Here is a 17,520-nt window from a genome sequence, read left to right on the forward strand (position 1 = left end):
ACTAGAGAAAAGCTTGTCTTTCTTCATTCTTTCTTCATGAAATTTAATATGGGTTTACCGGTAAAAAGAAAAAAAAGAGGTGTTAAATCATGAAAAGATTTGTCTATTAAGATGAACAATGACAGAAGCCTACATGATTGAAAACCTGTTTCATGATATCAAATTTGTCATACATGTTTGTAAACTTGGTGGCCCAGATAGCGCGCTACAAGAAATTAATGCTGATAAAAATGGAATTTGTTCTTTCTTCAAATATTATAAAAACAAAACTCTTTTGCTCCATGATAGCTGATTACAGAACAAACCTATTTTTTTCAAGGATAAAAAGCCTACACATGTTACAACAGTATCTGCCAGGCACAGGTAAAATAATACATTTCGCAATAAAGAAAAATGGAATCTTGCATAACTTTCTGTTCAAAAAATTTATTGGTAGCAGCTCCCATTTTGATAATACAGTGTGGAAATAGATCACTACTCTCTACAACAAATTCCTTTAATTGTAAGAATTAAGCTTAAACTTACCAGAGTGACAGAGCATAAGTACAAGAGTAGAAGAGATAGCTCATCCCAATGCCTAATCCACTGGTGATCCCCTTCTTGATTCCTGCAGCCTTCGCAGTCAACAACTCCTTCTCATATCTACAACAAAGATAAAATACATACTAGTCACAAGCTCCTTCTCATATCTACAACAAAGATAGAATACATACTAGTCCTCAAACAACTCACAAGGACCAAGATAGAATACATACTAGTCCTCAAACAACTCACAAGGACCAAGATAGAATACATACTAGTCAACAGCTCCTTCTCATATCTACAACAAAGATAGAATACATACTAGTCCTCAAACAACTCACAGGGACCAAGATAAAAATACATAATAGTCCTCAAACAACTCACAAGGACCAAGATAGAATACGTACTAGTCCTCAAACAACTCACAAGGACCAAGATAGAATACATACTAGTCCTCAAACAACTCACAAGGACCAAGATAGAATACATACTAGTCCTCAAACAAATCACAAGGACCAAGATAGAATACATACTAGTCCTCAAACAACTCACAAGGACCAAGATAGAATACGTACTAGTCCTCAAACAAATCACAAGGACCAAGATAGAATACATACTAGTCCTCAAACAACTCACAAGGACCAAGATAGAATACATACTAGTCCTCAAACAACTCACAAGGACCAAGATAGAATACGTACTAGTCCTCAAACAACTCACAAGGACCAAGATAGAATACATACTAGTCCTCAAACAACTCACAAGGACCATGAACACTTCTAGGGAACTCCAAATCCATTTCGTCACATTTCCTTGATTTTAATTTCTAGTACTATATATGTATTTATGATTAAAGCTGCTGCAAACCTTAAGAGAAGCAGGCAAATATGAGGACAAAAATAATTTAGCTCTATGTACCAAATTCATATTTTGTTTTGTGGTCTGGTGAATACGTTGGTTGGTGGTTCTAGTCCCACTGTGGCACTAATGATCTTTGGCAAGATATTAATGTAAGTTTGCAACTCTCCACCTAGGTGTAGCAAATAGGTACCTGGTAGGAAGAAATTCCTTGAGTGCTCCAGCACTATATCATGATAGTTCAGCTAAAACCAGGGTAATAATATGGTTGTAGGGCACTCAGGGAGAACAGTAATAATACTGATGAGGCTACCCTACCTAAACAAGACATATTATTATCATTTTTATATTTCATGATCACTTAATGAGTGCAGAAAAGACTGTAACCTCATTGCTTATAGCACGATAATGTAGCATTATTGCATCATAACTGCTTCACAATCTAAATTGCTCATTTAAGTTACCCTTTTCTCTCAACACATTCACATATTGTAAGATCACCTATAAAAAAAGGTACAACCCCCCCCCCCCCCACCCCCCTGTAGTCGTGTCAGATGCTTATAATTGGGACTTTTAGATTTGCACAACGACAACGTGGATTGCTACGAACGACGTCCTTTTAATGCACTGCCTTGAATGGACGTCAGATGTATCAGTCCACGCGAATCTTAAAGTCCCTAATGATTAAGGAATATAATGTAGGATGTTTGAGCTCACCTTTCCAGCTCCTTCTTCTGCCCACCAAATGCCATCACGGTGCGTATACATGAAAGCACTTCCTCAGCAACACCACCAGCTTGGGAGTATGCCTGCATTTCTTGTGTGGTCATCACTGATATCACCTGTCAAAGCCATACAACAGTATTACCTTACAGGATAAATATTAATAAGATATGTCTCTTGCACTTCAGGTGATCATCATCAGGGTTACCATCTAGATGAACTAAGTACCCAACTGAACGATTTGCATTCAAACACTTTAACATATTCAACGTGAAGTGAAAAAACAAAGAGAAAACCTTTCCTAGGACATTTTGGGAGTCTAAATGTTTTGAAAAGAATATATTCAGTATTTCATACATACGGACACAGACATAGTCCTGAGAGTTGCCTGGATCATATCTCACAAATGGATACACCGGTCCAGGAGTGTGATTCTATTTCAACAAGTTAGTTTTTTCTTCATTTTCTGCCACATTCAAAGAAGTAACTTTAAGCTCATGAGAAGTCTTGAAGTCTGACCTGACCACCTAGAATTATTAAAATAGTTCTTAACCTCTATCTAAGAGAAGGGCATTGGATAAATTAAGGAATAAACTATCTTGTCATTATAGTGCTTTTCAGAGTACATGAATGTGGTTTTGTATATTATTTTGTTTAATTTTGATTATATTCTGTTAGTCTTAACCAAATCAAATGGCATACAATTGTTATGATTTACTAAAAATAATTATAAAAAAACGTTATCACGTTAGCAGGAGGAGCCATTAACCTATCTAAGTCATCAGATCTATTGATTGAAAACCAAAAAGTCCCATAACTGCATGTGCCATAATCCTACCAACCAGCAAAAAAAAAATAGAACAGGAATGTGGCTGATATGCCCTACCATCTCCACTTTTACATGGTATACATTTCCTGTCAACGGGCTGCAATGCACAAAAACTTGCTTACACACAAATTTGACTTGAAATTTAACATGTGCGAATAGCACTTAATTCAAAACTTGCTAACAAGGGTTACTTATGAAAACCATTTCATCATTTGTACTGGCTAACAAGAGCACACAAGTACAAAATACAATGGTCCGTGTTCTACTAATTAAGATTCAACAAAGGAACACTTAGATCTCAGACTAGCTTTCTTTGCTTAACCCAATTATGAACAAAAGCTTAAGCCTAGCAATGTGTTTAGATTTTATTTAGAGTAAGGGTCATTGTAGCCAAAACAACCCTATATCTAATACTACAACATCAGACTTTGCTTCATTTTACAGCATTCATGTTTTCATTGGTAACATGTCTTTATCTTTATTGATTTATGGGGGTTTACAGCACTAAGCAACTCTCAATGACTTCAAGACATGCACTTATGATGTTAATCTCAGACTACCTCCACGATGCACTCAAAGAAATTAAATCCAAAGTGTAAATAAAAACCAATGGTGAACCATAAATGAGTCATCACAAATGTAAACAGAATCAAAGTTTCTTCAATGTTCATTTTACATATTGTGTGCTGAATAAAGAATTCATAAAGTCAGAATAAAGTTAATTGCGTAAAATGAGATGGGTCTGTCTGTCTCTCAGCAGATGAGATACATACCCAGGCAGAGGTGGAGGTTAAATGGCTACTCTTCTCAATAAATGCTTGGTTCTCTTCTAACAAATTGTGACCTGTCATTCATTTAAAGACCCTATCCGATGAAAATACAACCTTATATCAATGGAAAGCTTAATGAACATGGAATGCAAACATATAACATACCGGGTAACATGTGGACCCGATCGGCTCACCTATATGGCTGAGGCAATGAGCCGTGCAAAGTTATTGTGAATATGCAGACTCCACATGAGATGACATCAAGTCAACAACTTCTGATTGTCAAAGCTTTAGATTTCTAGTTTTCAGAGAACTCTTACTCATCCGACAGACATTAAAATAGCACATAATTGAAGTCAACGTAATCTATGGCGTATAAGCTTTCCATTGATATATGATTCATCTTTTTAAATTTTCACTTCTGACAGGATCTCTTTATGGTTCTTAAGCTGCTGTAGTTTTTGAGATAGTTTGCCATCATTTCTGAAAGAAGGAATGGTACAGGTAGAAAGTAATACTTACATGAGCCATAAAGCCACTGGATAGGACTAAGACAGGCAGTACTGCCATGATAACTATAGTTAGTTCCCAACTAACACTGAAGGCAAGTATGAAACCTGATATGGAAAAAGACAGAACAATTTATTAAAATAATATCATCCATATGAATTAAAATGAAACATGTCATATTCATATTTCACGTCTGCATGAATGTAATCACTTCATTCTTGAAATGCTATTTGTGATATTCCAAGGTATACATGCATGTATACAGTCAAAATGTTTTTAAATCATTACAAAAGCAATGCATTTATAGAAGGCTTTGCTATTTTTACTCCAAAAAGTGATATTTGTCCAGTTCATTTAATTTTGGAAAATGAAAGATTACATAATCTTTGAAGATGCACATGCTACAAGTACTGGTTCTAGTTGAGCTTACCCCTGATGGGGTACATGTGCAGTATGAACATGTATGAGAGTACAATCATGTCAAGATTATTTGCCATACTTTGTGGTAAATGTTAACAAAAATTGGCAGTTATTCAGATTTATGCATACATGTACACATGGGGCACAAAAGCCATACATGTAAATGTTTATATAAGGTGAAATACATCACATTTTATGGTTATCAACACACTCTTTATTCTAAATGCTTGTATTCATATACAGTAGCTATGTGTAAGCATTTCATACACAAACAGTAATGTAGTTCTTTTAATGCTAGACCCAATATGCTATAAACTGATTAGACATTAATGTATTGGCTGGTATGTCTAGCTTACAACAAGGACACATAGACGCCACACCCGTTCAACCTAAAATGAGATAGAATTATGCTGGTACACTAAAGTATGGTTTAATTCAAAGGACACATTATATTGAAGGTATTAGTTAACAGTTTACCTGGTCATATTGTAGATGTAGATAACTTTGTGTAAGAGTAATACCACCCCCTCCCCTTCCCCCCCCCCAAAAACACAAATGTAACTAAATACCAAGGGACAATCGATAACCATTTTTCAACTACAAGTACAAAATCTTAAACTTCTGTACAAAATAATCATTCTACCATTAGAGATGTCACCATATCTAGAGGAGAAATTTCAAAGAATCTCATATCATAGCCACAACCATGTAAACCCTGTTACCCAAAACAACTTAGACTTTGGACTCAAAATGGTGGTCTTTGTTCTATTGTGTTGTTTCTATTTGTTTGTGTTTTGTTTTCAAAATTTCAATGGCGCCTTCAAGAAATTTACTGCAATGCCAATAAATATTGTCCCTGATATACTGTAACTACAGTGTACAAAATAACTCACTTAGAAAAAAAAACCTACAACTACACAAGCTCATCTACTCAAATTATATGACCTGTAGAATGTAGCTTTTTTTTTAAAGAATGAAATTGTTCATGTATGAATTACAGAACAGTGCATGATAAACTTGTGTGAATGATTCAAGGTTCATTTAAACACATTGAAACTACAAACCAAAAGCTGTTGGCTTCATCCTAGCTTATGATTCAAACACAGATAGTCAATAGAGATGGACTCTGAGACGACAGACAGACGGTACGTTAAGGTTCTGTACCTGGGATAGAAATCAGGATATTTGTAGGATTCATTTAATTCATGAAGAGCATGCCATATGGTGTACTGTACGTGCTGACTTGAATAAACATACATTTATAAATATTTTTACCAGCACCATACCGGAAATGATAAAATTATTAGTTTATTTGTCCATAGACCTATCATCTTGTACATGTTCATGATTTATATTGAAAAAGGTTTTATAAAAGAAAAAGGACAAATTTCAAAGGGAAAAAGGTAGAGTCAAAAAGAAGAAGTCAATGGTGATTCAATAACATAACCAGATAAATATAAATAAATGCTATATGTTACCAATTATTAAGTTTCATTTCTGTAAGCAAAGAGTCTTTAAAAATTTCATGTAAATTAAAGATTCAAGAAAATAACTCACCTGCAATGATTTGTCCTAAAAACTGAAGAAAGATGCCTACATTCTCTCCATAACCCGACTTCACTTTCTCTACATCACTGTAGGAGGTCAAAATGGAAAGATAAGTAATAGTTACATGATGGGAAAACATTTAGAAATGAGAAACATATACATACATGTACATATACATGTACAGGAAAGGAGGATGAAGAGAGACAAAGAGAGATGAGAAAGTGAGGAAAAGAGAGGAATAACAAAGAGAGACAGAGAGAGAGAGAAAAAGAGGATAAAAAGAAGATGAAAGTGAGAGCACTTTCTAATTACATCTACAAAGCTTTGAGTTCTTGGATTAATGTCCCAATCATATATATGAGGGAGATAACTTTTCATTGCAACTTTGAATATCTTGTAATGTTTTAAACAGATTGTAAAGTCGGCGTTCACCATTTGTACATGTGTTAAAATGAAAGAGCAAACTACTGGTATGGAAAATCAATTCCATTATCAATGTGTTCTTTTCCATGGTATTGATAAAACAATTTGATATCTCTTACAAGAAATACAGTTCATTTTTAAAATGAAAAAGTTCAGAGAATGCAACCCTTTAACATTACATTCACATTTTGGATTGTTATAAATAGTTATTGAACTAATGATGAAAATCAAAATTGTACAATTTTTTTAATTTTCATACATTTACATGTTCTCATACATGTACACATCATCTATACTTTCTTCTATTTTTTTAAATAGAAATTCCACTCAATTATTTCAGCTACCGGTAAGTTAACTGATACAAGTGTACTACACATTTCCCACGTATGTACAGCACTTCAGCTGGAATTATCTATGAGTTGGTATTCAACAGATCAAATTGGAAATAGTAATGAGTATGTATAATTGGAATTGGAATTTGATCTGCACCCTACCAGCAGGTGACAGTGATGGCAGACAATAAAATGAAAATGATTACCGGTAGTGTGTTTTAGAAAAGACACAAACAAGGACTTGTAGGCCCCCTATGTGTATCATAAAACAGTCATGGACTGCAGCTCTTCGATTGGTAAATAAATTGAGAAATAATGACTTTTAGTTACTTAATATTTGCTTTATTCGTGAAAATTAAAAAAACAAATGAAACACCGCTCTGGTTTCATGCATTGCTGGAAATGAACACTGCCAGTAAGTCCAGAATTGCCATTTTACTCCATGCATTAATTTCAACAAATGAACTCTTAGCTGTGTGTTGAATTAATGCATACAGTACTTGTACTACATGTAGTTCTAGGAGCTCCATGTATAATTAAACATGTACATGTATACAGCCCAATATGAGCCTAGAAGCCCTAGATGTTTGATGTACACTGTGGATTGGAACAGGCATTCAGATAGTGAGATGTCTTCTGTGTTAAAATCCTATGGGAATACCTATGGTCGGCTATGATTACTCTTTGTTTTATATCCTGTTTTGTTATGACTCTATGATATCTCATATATACAGAGGCTCCAGTCTCGGTTTTACCAAGACTGGAGCCTCTCTAGATTGACTATTAAACCGCCTCTGTTTTGTGCAGGTCGAAGGCCAGATGGAACTGTCCCTTGTGCGGGGGAGGAGCTTTCAAACTGAAAACCGTTTAGCATCAGTTTGGCCTCGGACCCACATCTGAAGCCAGATGGGTCCTTAGTATAAATGTGGTATAAGTGCTTGTATGCACCATGCACATTAAAAGTAAATGCAGGAACAACCCAACTTTCTCAAAACTGATATTGAATAAATTTCAGCTATAGATTCTTCCAACTATACACAGAATGTAATTTTAAGATTTATATGTTGGCAGTGATTTTTTTACTGTCAATTCCACTGACATCTACATGTGTATATATGTGTATGTTGTACATGTACAGTTTGTAAGTCATTGGCACTTGGAGGTTTACAGACAAGAGTAAACATCACTTTGTGACCTGGTTTAACAGAATGCTCACTGGCTCATAACGCTTCATTGTGGTAAAAACTGCTAAATCTGCAACAATCATGAAAAAGAAATTACAAAGGCGGTTTGGGTGAATAGCCTCCAGTCACTATTGTCTGTCATATACGATGTACATGTATATATGTGATGTACTCTTTACCAGATTTGACCTTGTTCTCTCTCTCCTGAAAGAATTTGAAATACTCTTTCATGATTCTTAAAGCCAAGCCCAAGTCCATTCCAAAAATAACTTACTTTCAATAGAAGCATAATAATCAGACTAACCAATCAAAAAAAGTCTGAGCAAAATCGAATAACTAATAAGAAAGTTATGAATTTTGAATGACATTAAAAACTTTGAAAATCACTAGACAAATTGGCAACTCACTCATGAGTCTGTGACGTCATGTCCTCACTATCCACTAATTATTTTCTTTATATTGATGATATAAATCTCCTATTTTCTCCTAAAGAATCATATTTCTTCATGCCAGCATCCGAGTTAGATTAATAGTAATATGTTTTTGTCTGGATGCATTAATATAGAGTAATTTTTTCCAGTTAAATCATGAAAAATTTGAATTTTGATAAAATTTTTATATAAAAGTCAATAATTATGAACATACAATACTAAGAAAAGAGTATAAATTCTCCAAAGTTCATAAAAGATTTTGTGAAATGTCATGCACGCAATATGATACAAATCATATAACCTGGGCAAAGGCATGGGGAAATCAAGTTTTGGGGAATAAAAAGAGAAATTAATGCGATTAAACCATATAGAGCAATTGATAAATAGTGAGGACATGACGTCACAAACTGATAACCATCTTGGCAATTTGTGTTATGATTTTCATTGTTCCATAGTTTTACATACTTTTTCAAAAATTCATAACTTTCTTATTAGTTATCCCATTTTGCTCAAACTTTTTTTGATTGGTTTGTCTGATTTTTCTTCTTTTATTGAAAGTACGGTAAGTTATTTTTTGAGTGGACTTGTCCTTTAAGTATCTTTCACAGTTCCAAGATGGAAAAGTGTTGTATGTTTAGAAGAGATGAGTTCTAGGAATTATTTTGCATGTTTTTTGCTAAACTTTAAGAGTGATTGTTTGATTTGATCTTACTCTGAAAGCTTTGAGGTGATTTCTCCTGTCTGATGAAAATCAAACCAGCTGATTTCCTGATGCAGGATAGCATGAAAGAATGCCTTCCTGAGACGGTTAGTCTGCCGTTCCCCCGTCAGTCCAAATGATGCAGTCTAATATAAAACACACAAATACAGGATCAACTTTATTGTAACACATTATAATAATAATAATAATAATAATAACCAGTGAAAAAAATAAACGGGGGCTCAGGGCGAAATAGCCCCTGAAATGCCCAAAAGAGCCCCCCGAAAATCAGAAAAGAGCCCCTGAAAATTTGCATAGAGTTCAATGCAAAACAAATTTAAGAATGTTATTTTTTATGCAGGCAAGGTTGAAAAGTAGCCCCCGAAAAATGAATATTAAATTTTTTCCCTGATAATAATAATAATAATAATAAATACTTATAAATATAAATAATATAAATAACTTATTCAAGGTGCTATACAAAACAAAATACACAAAAAGTTCAATCTGGACCCCATCTAAAATGTAATTGTGAAGCCCTGGGATGTACATGGTTGACAGATGTGTTATTAATATTGAAAAGTTACTTATCAAACCATTTCTTATACATTATTCTTCTACCAATAAATTTGAAATCAACTTTTAAAGTTTCATGTTCGCAATCAAGCAAACGCTATGAAAAGCTACACTTTATCATGAACAGTGAGCGATACTCACAATGATTCCATCTCTACTTGTTAACATGTGAATTTTCATAAACAGGTATATTAAAAATATCTTCTTTTTTGTAGCTAAACCGTCCATGGTCAGCCACAAAAGAAAATCTAACTCTGGTTTAAAGCAGCGGTTTTAATGGCTTTATATTGTTTTTTAAATCAGAGACTAAAATCAAATTTTCTTGATTAACACAGAATATTATTATTATACATGTAAATGCCAACACTGAATTAACCAAGACTCTACAAGGAAATTTAGGTTAGAAAAGAGAAACCATGGATACATGTCCAGTCCACTAACAGCCCTTCTGTATCTCTGAGTGTATTCTGCAATTTTGGAAGTCATTTTGGATGATGAGAACAAATTGAACACATCTGATGTACCACTAAAATTGTGTGAAAAATAGAAGTCCAGTTAACGCATGCCTTTGATGTCTTATTGCATCTACAGTAAGAGACTAATAACTTATATGGAAATCCATAGTGTGAACTATGCTGGTTTTAAGCTTGGTCTACTTGACTTTGGTGAAGGTTGGCCTTCATAAATAATCTGAAGTTCTGAAGGACAGAAAATCTAGGACTAAGTACCTTTATTGACCTCGACTTTATAATATGTAGACCAAGTTAATTTTTGGTATAACATAACTTTGCTCTTTTAGCAAACCTATGTGAGTAGGGTAGACTGAAAAGAAGTTAGCATGACCTCTATTTCACAAGCACCCATATGCTTGTGTTTTAATAGATTGTTCCTCACAAGACCCTTTTGAGATGTATAGCTGTACGTATTATTCACAAGGATGTGGGCGGCTGCTTACTGTGTACTAATCATTCATCTAGGCCCATTGCCATTTTATATCAGGACTTGAGTCAATATAGTCTGATTATAAACAAACACACCTTGACAAAAATGAGTCAACACTGTCTCTAAGGAATGGATACGCTTCTGACTTAAATGGGTTCAAACATACACATACTGTACCTATGTACATATACAGTTGTAATTCAATTTGGATACTCCTCCAAACACAAGTCTTAAAAATGCAGTTTAAAGTTAAAATCCATTTATTTTAAGAGATACTTTGTATGGCAACTCTGAAAGAACCCATGGATTGTTCACTGAACTTACCTGGATGTATGACGAGATCATAACAGACAGACCAACCAAGGCAAAACGTATACAAGACTCCTGAACGCCCTGCTCAAATGTATCTGACACTATAAGAACATCTTCATTAGCACCACTAGGAAATTGTAATAACGTTCTTGTAGTGTGCATGGTTGCATTATCAAAGTCTGTTAGCGTTACATTGGCTGTGTTGAACATAATAAAATCATCGAGCATGAGTCCCAGGAATAGGTATAGGATAGGCCATGCTGATCCATTGGCTAGGGCCGCTACAGCACCCAAGACGAGGAGGAGCCAGTCTTGTTCTGTAGCATATCGGTACTGTCAAGTGAGAGACAAGAATGAGGGATACATATCAGCACAGCATGATCACAACCAAACAAATACTATTTACATCATGTACATAATGTGAATAAAGATGGACCACATTATGGAAGTATCAGTATGACTCTAGTAAATGTTCATGAAAGCTAATGTGTAACCCTTGCTATACAGTGCCATCATATTAGTTCTATCAAAAGTTAAGCCTAAATTTCTGATGTCACATGTGTAAGTATTCTTGCATAAACATGTACATGTATATCTGTGTGCAGTTTTCAGCAAGATTACTGTAAGTCCATGTTTGATCATTTTGATGATTCCAAAACCCCACAAAACACAATTTTTCCTATCAATTATAATCAACCTTTCCAAGAACTTATATCTACATGTAGATAGTCTCTATGGTGATTTTATCACACGTCAAGAATTCAACTGTACCTTTAAACAGATAAGTGATATTGACACATACAAACCTGTACATATGAGAACAAGATAGAAAAAAAACTTTGGTGAAATTTATGGGGCTTTAAGAAAGACAGAATGACAGATACTGTACATGTACGTCATACATCATTTGTTTTATGCCATTATGGTCACTTACTATCAGGCCACTTTAAAGATGTGCATGTTTATATTACATACATGTATATTACAAGTATCGGTATACTACCAGTATACTTTACATGTACATGCCTGTCCATGTCCTTCCATTCATCTGGAGTACCAGCAATTTTTACTTTATGATTACTAGTCACTGAGCTCCTTTACTCAACCCATTGATTACTGACTTTACACAGGGACCGAATGGCTCCCATAGACAATAGGTTAGATTGCTACATACATGTATTTACAATGTTTGTTTGTTGTTATGTTGTTCTGTACAGAGCAATGCCAGCCCCAATGTATCAATTCATCTGCCACAATGTAAAACTGTACCACATACACTATGCCATGTAAGTCTTACTGTAGGCTTGTATTAAATTGTCTTCATATTCAAAACATGAAAAGAAAAGAAAACTTCTATAATTCTTGACCAAACATTGTTTTTGATGTTTATTAGTGAAGTCCTATACATGAATATACCTACAACGATATGCACTGTGTACAGTACATGTAGTTTTCATTCCTTAAGATCTTCACAAGATGTAATAAAATCAGTATTGTTATGATTATTTTAACCAGAGACACTTATTGCTATTCACAACAAGATCAACCACTCATGATAACTTGTGTACGGTAGACTCTTTTACAATGGAATTACATGACCATTACTAAAACTTAATGTATCTTTAAATTTCAACAACAACAACAAAATTGCTTACGGTATACGATATGATTTTAAGGAGATTATACCAGGATAGCAAAGGGTGGATTTAAAAGAATGACATTCACAGAAATGCAACCTGCACTACATGTGAAGAGAAATAATTTAAAAGCAATTTCCGTTTTTTTTCTAATTATACAATGGTTACATAATAGCTAAGAGAGGTCAACCCAACAGATTGATTAGGCTTTCATTATGTAAAGGTCTCATGAGATAGCCTTATCTATCTAATTACAAAGCCAGAGTATGGGGACAAAATCATATCACATATGTGTATTTTAATTGGATTTCAATGGATTATGATTCTGTGGGGAAAAATGTACTTGAAGTTAATCTCATTTTATGAACGATCTTCACAAGAAATAACTGAAATGTTAGAAATGGATTTTGATGAATTTTGATTTTGATCGTGAATTTCACTAACGACTTCCCTTATGACTTGAAAGGTTATTACTTGATCTGTAAATGTATTCTTTGAACCCTATCTTTGGAAGTAGTCTATTTGCCATATTTTCTTGCCTTTTAAATGAGGATCACACAACTGTTTATAAACATAAAATAACATTTGGGAAACATACACATAGTATACAATTTTAATATCGTTTGATTTACTCTTTTTTTTAAATCTCACTACAACAATGAGTATACAGTCTTATTTTCAGATTTTATACAATAATCTATAAGACTGGTTAATTATTTCCTCTTTGGAGAATCACTACTAAAACACAATACCAGTTATATCGTTCATTAAAAGTTATCCACTATCCATTGCCTTAAATTAAAAATTTTAACTGCTAAGTAATGTGAATACTTACCAAACTAAGAAAGGGAACTTTTTGAGGTACTTTAGTTCTGTTTTGTTGCGGCCTGAAAGAAGAAAAAATGAACAAAAATATGGTCAGATGAAGTGTAGTGATGTTATCAGTGCAAGTACAGAAAAGTGAAGAAATATTGGCTACAACCTTAATACATTCACAAATTTTTCACAGATTTTTCACAGAATGTAAACCCCTTCTAACAATTCTCTTAAATTCAAGTTCAGTACACTATATTATTTCTTCAAATACATGTACTTATTCTTAAAATAATGCCATCAATTTTTAATCACATTTTACATTTCTGAAAGCAATCAAGCCACAAGTCTTTGTGTACCATTAATAATTAAAAACAAGTATTCCATCCATTGCAGCTGTAGTATTAGGGTACCTCTCTTAATTTAGAGTCATGGATAATTAAAGAAGCACCATTAATATAATAGTACTGTTATAATTTGAATTAAGTATTGATACACACAGATTCTGTGGCACTTGGCACCTTGATTTGTAAACTGAGTACTTACATGTATAAAGAATGCAAATTGCTACACAAATTTCACATTCTTCAAATTTACATTGTGTAAATATCAGTCTGATACAAGTTTTGAATTTTTTACAAAAAGCATTCAAATACATGTATGTCTTTTTTCTGGTTTTATTTTACTTTGCTTTTTTGATTTTTTTTTCCAGCTACATTGTAGTACCTGAAACAATTGAATACTTAAGGTATAAATTGTTAGTATCTGAAATTTAGCATCCTTCTGAGCTACACATGTACATAAAGATCTAGTTTAAAGAAGGGATTAAATGCATGAGCATGGATTTAAAAAAAAAAAGAATCCATCATTCAAACCATGAAGTTTTTTCAACTACCAGTACCTATATGTGCAATGTACATGCTATTTCAACCAATTTCCATATTTATTTTTCAACAGGATTATATTCAGTCAAACACAGACTGTGATATTTTTTTTAATGTGGAAAAAAACTGAAGTGTCTTCATTTGAGTAGCCAGGCTTTTCCTACTTTGGTCAATAAATTACATTTCCAATGTTGCTGGAGCTACATGTATCTTGCCAGCAACCCACTGAATCCATTTGAGATCAGCTCAGTTTGGATTCTCATAGTTTTGACAAACACATACAAAATAACTGGATCTACTCAAGTATGTCCAATTCTGAGGAAAAGATTTATGGAATTCTTTTGTGTATGATATGGATGATTGATTTACTCTTGTACATGATTGAAGCACTCAATAATGAATTATGTGGGCTTGGAATGCTAAAAACATGATTGGACTACATGTAGTTCCATCCCACAGCCAATACCTTACCCAACCATACTATGCCTCTACATGTATATTACAACCTTCAAATGTTATGAGTATACAATATTTATGTTTATAAATGAGTCATTTATATGTACATGTGCATTTATGCTTTAAAGGACTTTAATAAGTAATATTGTACATTATTTTTAACTTACAAGTAATAAGACTATTGCAGTGGGTAAAAGGAGAAGGGGGTAAGGACATTAGTTTCCTAGAATACAATTTTCTTCAGGGGCTCCAAAATTGAGAATGATATGATATAAATTAACCTGAGCCCATCACTGAATAGTTTATGAGAAAATATTGTATATTTATTACAAAAATGCTCAATAGTGCAATAACTTTTAATTTTAATATTTATCAGAAAGATAAGTATGCATGTTCCTATTAAAAAGATAATAATTACTGGACATAAACTTTTACACAAGGCCTTTAAAGATATACACTGTACAGTAGACCTGTAGTGGTAAAATTGCGGCTCAAGGGTTTTGGGTGCAAAATATCCATTCAATATTGTTTAAATATTGCCTTCAGAGGTTTAGATGGTAATACTTCAACCTAAATTTTCAAAAAAGTGCATTCGCAATTTCTATGCAGGCTAGCTCGATATGATAATTTACCAAACATATCAATAATAGATCTAGTAGGTGTTTTTCTGGCAAAATTTGTATCATCACGTAAAAACATATTCTTTCTTATGATTGGTAATAAGAGCTTCCATTTCATTTTTTAATAGGGGGGCATTCCAAAACTGGTCTATACCTTTAATTAATGTAGACTAGGGTCTACATGTAGATTCAAGACCTACATTGATATAATTTGTAACTTTTTTGTAACAAATGAATAAAATGAACTTGATCCACCTCTAGACACAAAATGGAAAGGTCATGTCAAATTTAAATTATAAATCTAAATATGTTATATACTAGGCCTATAAGACCTAAAAATAAAAGTTAGATCAAATTCTAATTTCTATGCTGTAATTTCTTAATGAATGAATTAATGCATGACTGAATGATTTCATGTGTAACCGACTAAATGGATGAATGAATGATTGATTTAATAACTTTTTACTTTGAGATTAACAGTAAATAGTCGGTTTAGTTCAAATTTAGACCTTGCAGTAGTCTACTACAACTAGACTACATGTACAAGTATGACAAGTGAGTGATCGATCCAATGGTAATGCTGTTAAAACTTAAAGTTAGAACAAACTATTAAAGTAAAGTTATGAATTGAATTGAATGATCACATTAAGTAAAGTTATGAATTGAATTGAATGATCACAAAATGAATTTTCTGCACCCATTATCACTTCCCACAGTATAACCAAAGATTTCGACCTAACCTATCGGGACGTTGTGAACCATACAATGCCGCAGTCAACCGAGAAGAATGGATAACTAAATCTGAAGCTTCGTCTACAAGTACAGATTTGCCGGCAAGAGCACGATCGCTCGGAGGTCCCATAGTTGGCACGGCCACGGCTGAGCCACTGCCGCCATCACTACCGGCAGCCGCACCCAAACTCGCCGGGTCCAGCGACCCTCCCACAACATCAACATTCTCAGATTTGGTTCCTGTACCGACTCCTTCATGTTGATTTTTTACTCCTCCGTTGTGTTTTTCCAATAACGAACGTCTCTCAGCATTGTCATCTCTGGCAAACATTTTTCCAATTTCTAGTTGGCATACCTTACTCGAACAAGAACTTCATTAGACACGACGTAGATTAGTGCTGGGGTTAAAATTTAAAATAAGATCGCAGCTAAGTTGTTGTTGGGTTTTTAGGCTGTATATGAAAAAGATTACTTTTCGGCCTGGCAATGATGATTAGATGGCGCTGTTTCTTTTTTTCTGGCTCAAATATTGATTCAGTGAATTTCACAGCTTCCGTTCAATCGATGGTGTGGGCAATAATTTAGGAGTCGACCAAGAACAGGGTGCGAGACTCAATACATTTACTGTGCAGTGCTACACTACATTTTTCCTTTCCTTCCTCGCCGAGAGAGAGAAGGTGAACATAAAATCCCGGGCATGAAATAATATAAATACAAATTAAAACTTTGACTTTAGGCCTATTATATAATTAACAAAAACAAAATATAAATACAATTTGCTCTTGCAAAGTTAGTAACAAAAGAGGGGGTACTCTCGTTTCACTACAAAAGCCACAACAACAAAAAGCGGTTACGAGCCTATTTTTTAAAATCATATCAATGCTTAGTAGGCCTAATGCATGCTAGTTCGTCTTTTTCTTAAAGGCCAATATTCAACACCTTAAAGAGTCTCTATAATACAAGAACATTTAACGATTGGGAAGAATAATACTTTTTTTTAGGGGGGGGGGGGGAGAATGAACATTTTGTTTTACTTTTCTTATTTAAAAAGGCGAGGAATGACTCTAAAGATATAAAGAGGTAGTCAATTTTAAAAACGTATTTCCTACATTACAGGTGTTGTATACTCTCAAAAGTTACCTATTTAATCTCTCGTCCTTTTTTAAAAGAGGCAGGTTTTCTTCTTTTTCCATTTTCTTTACTATAAATTAGTTATTTTAAATTCGATTTTGACAACAGTCAGGGAATTTAATGTAAATGTATGTAATGAATTCCGGTCCATGAAATTTAAGATTTTT

General features: G+C 33.8%; 1 protein-coding gene across 2 annotated transcripts in view; it reads right to left on the minus strand.

Annotated features, from left to right (window-relative positions):
• LOC587897 (ATP-dependent translocase ABCB1) overlaps positions 1 to 17,520 on the minus strand; it is a 59,300-nt gene that overhangs the window by 18,636 nt on the left and 23,144 nt on the right. Inside the window, exons 1-8 of one of the 2 annotated variants that reach the window (XM_030987208.1) lie at positions 16,231 to 16,658; positions 13,553 to 13,604; positions 11,093 to 11,413; positions 9,263 to 9,396; positions 6,190 to 6,266; positions 4,225 to 4,319; positions 2,098 to 2,222; positions 526 to 642 (exon numbers count right to left, since the gene is read on the minus strand). In XM_030987208.1, the coding sequence (XP_030843068.1) occupies positions 526 to 642; positions 2,098 to 2,222; positions 4,225 to 4,319; positions 6,190 to 6,266; positions 9,263 to 9,396; positions 11,093 to 11,413; positions 13,553 to 13,604; positions 16,231 to 16,553 (1,244 nt within the window). In that variant the 5' untranslated portion in view covers positions 16,554 to 16,658. Of the gene's footprint in view, positions 1 to 525; positions 643 to 2,097; positions 2,223 to 4,224; positions 4,320 to 6,189; positions 6,267 to 9,262; positions 9,397 to 11,092; positions 11,414 to 13,552; positions 13,605 to 16,230; positions 16,659 to 17,520 lie in introns of those variants that run through there. The other variant, XM_030987209.1, reaches the window with a different exon arrangement.

This window comes from Strongylocentrotus purpuratus, unplaced genomic scaffold, assembly GCF_000002235.5.
Source record: "Strongylocentrotus purpuratus isolate Spur 01 unplaced genomic scaffold, Spur_5.0 spur5_scaffold_16, whole genome shotgun sequence".
In the NCBI taxonomy this organism is placed as follows: domain Eukaryota; kingdom Metazoa; phylum Echinodermata; class Echinoidea; order Camarodonta; family Strongylocentrotidae; genus Strongylocentrotus; species Strongylocentrotus purpuratus.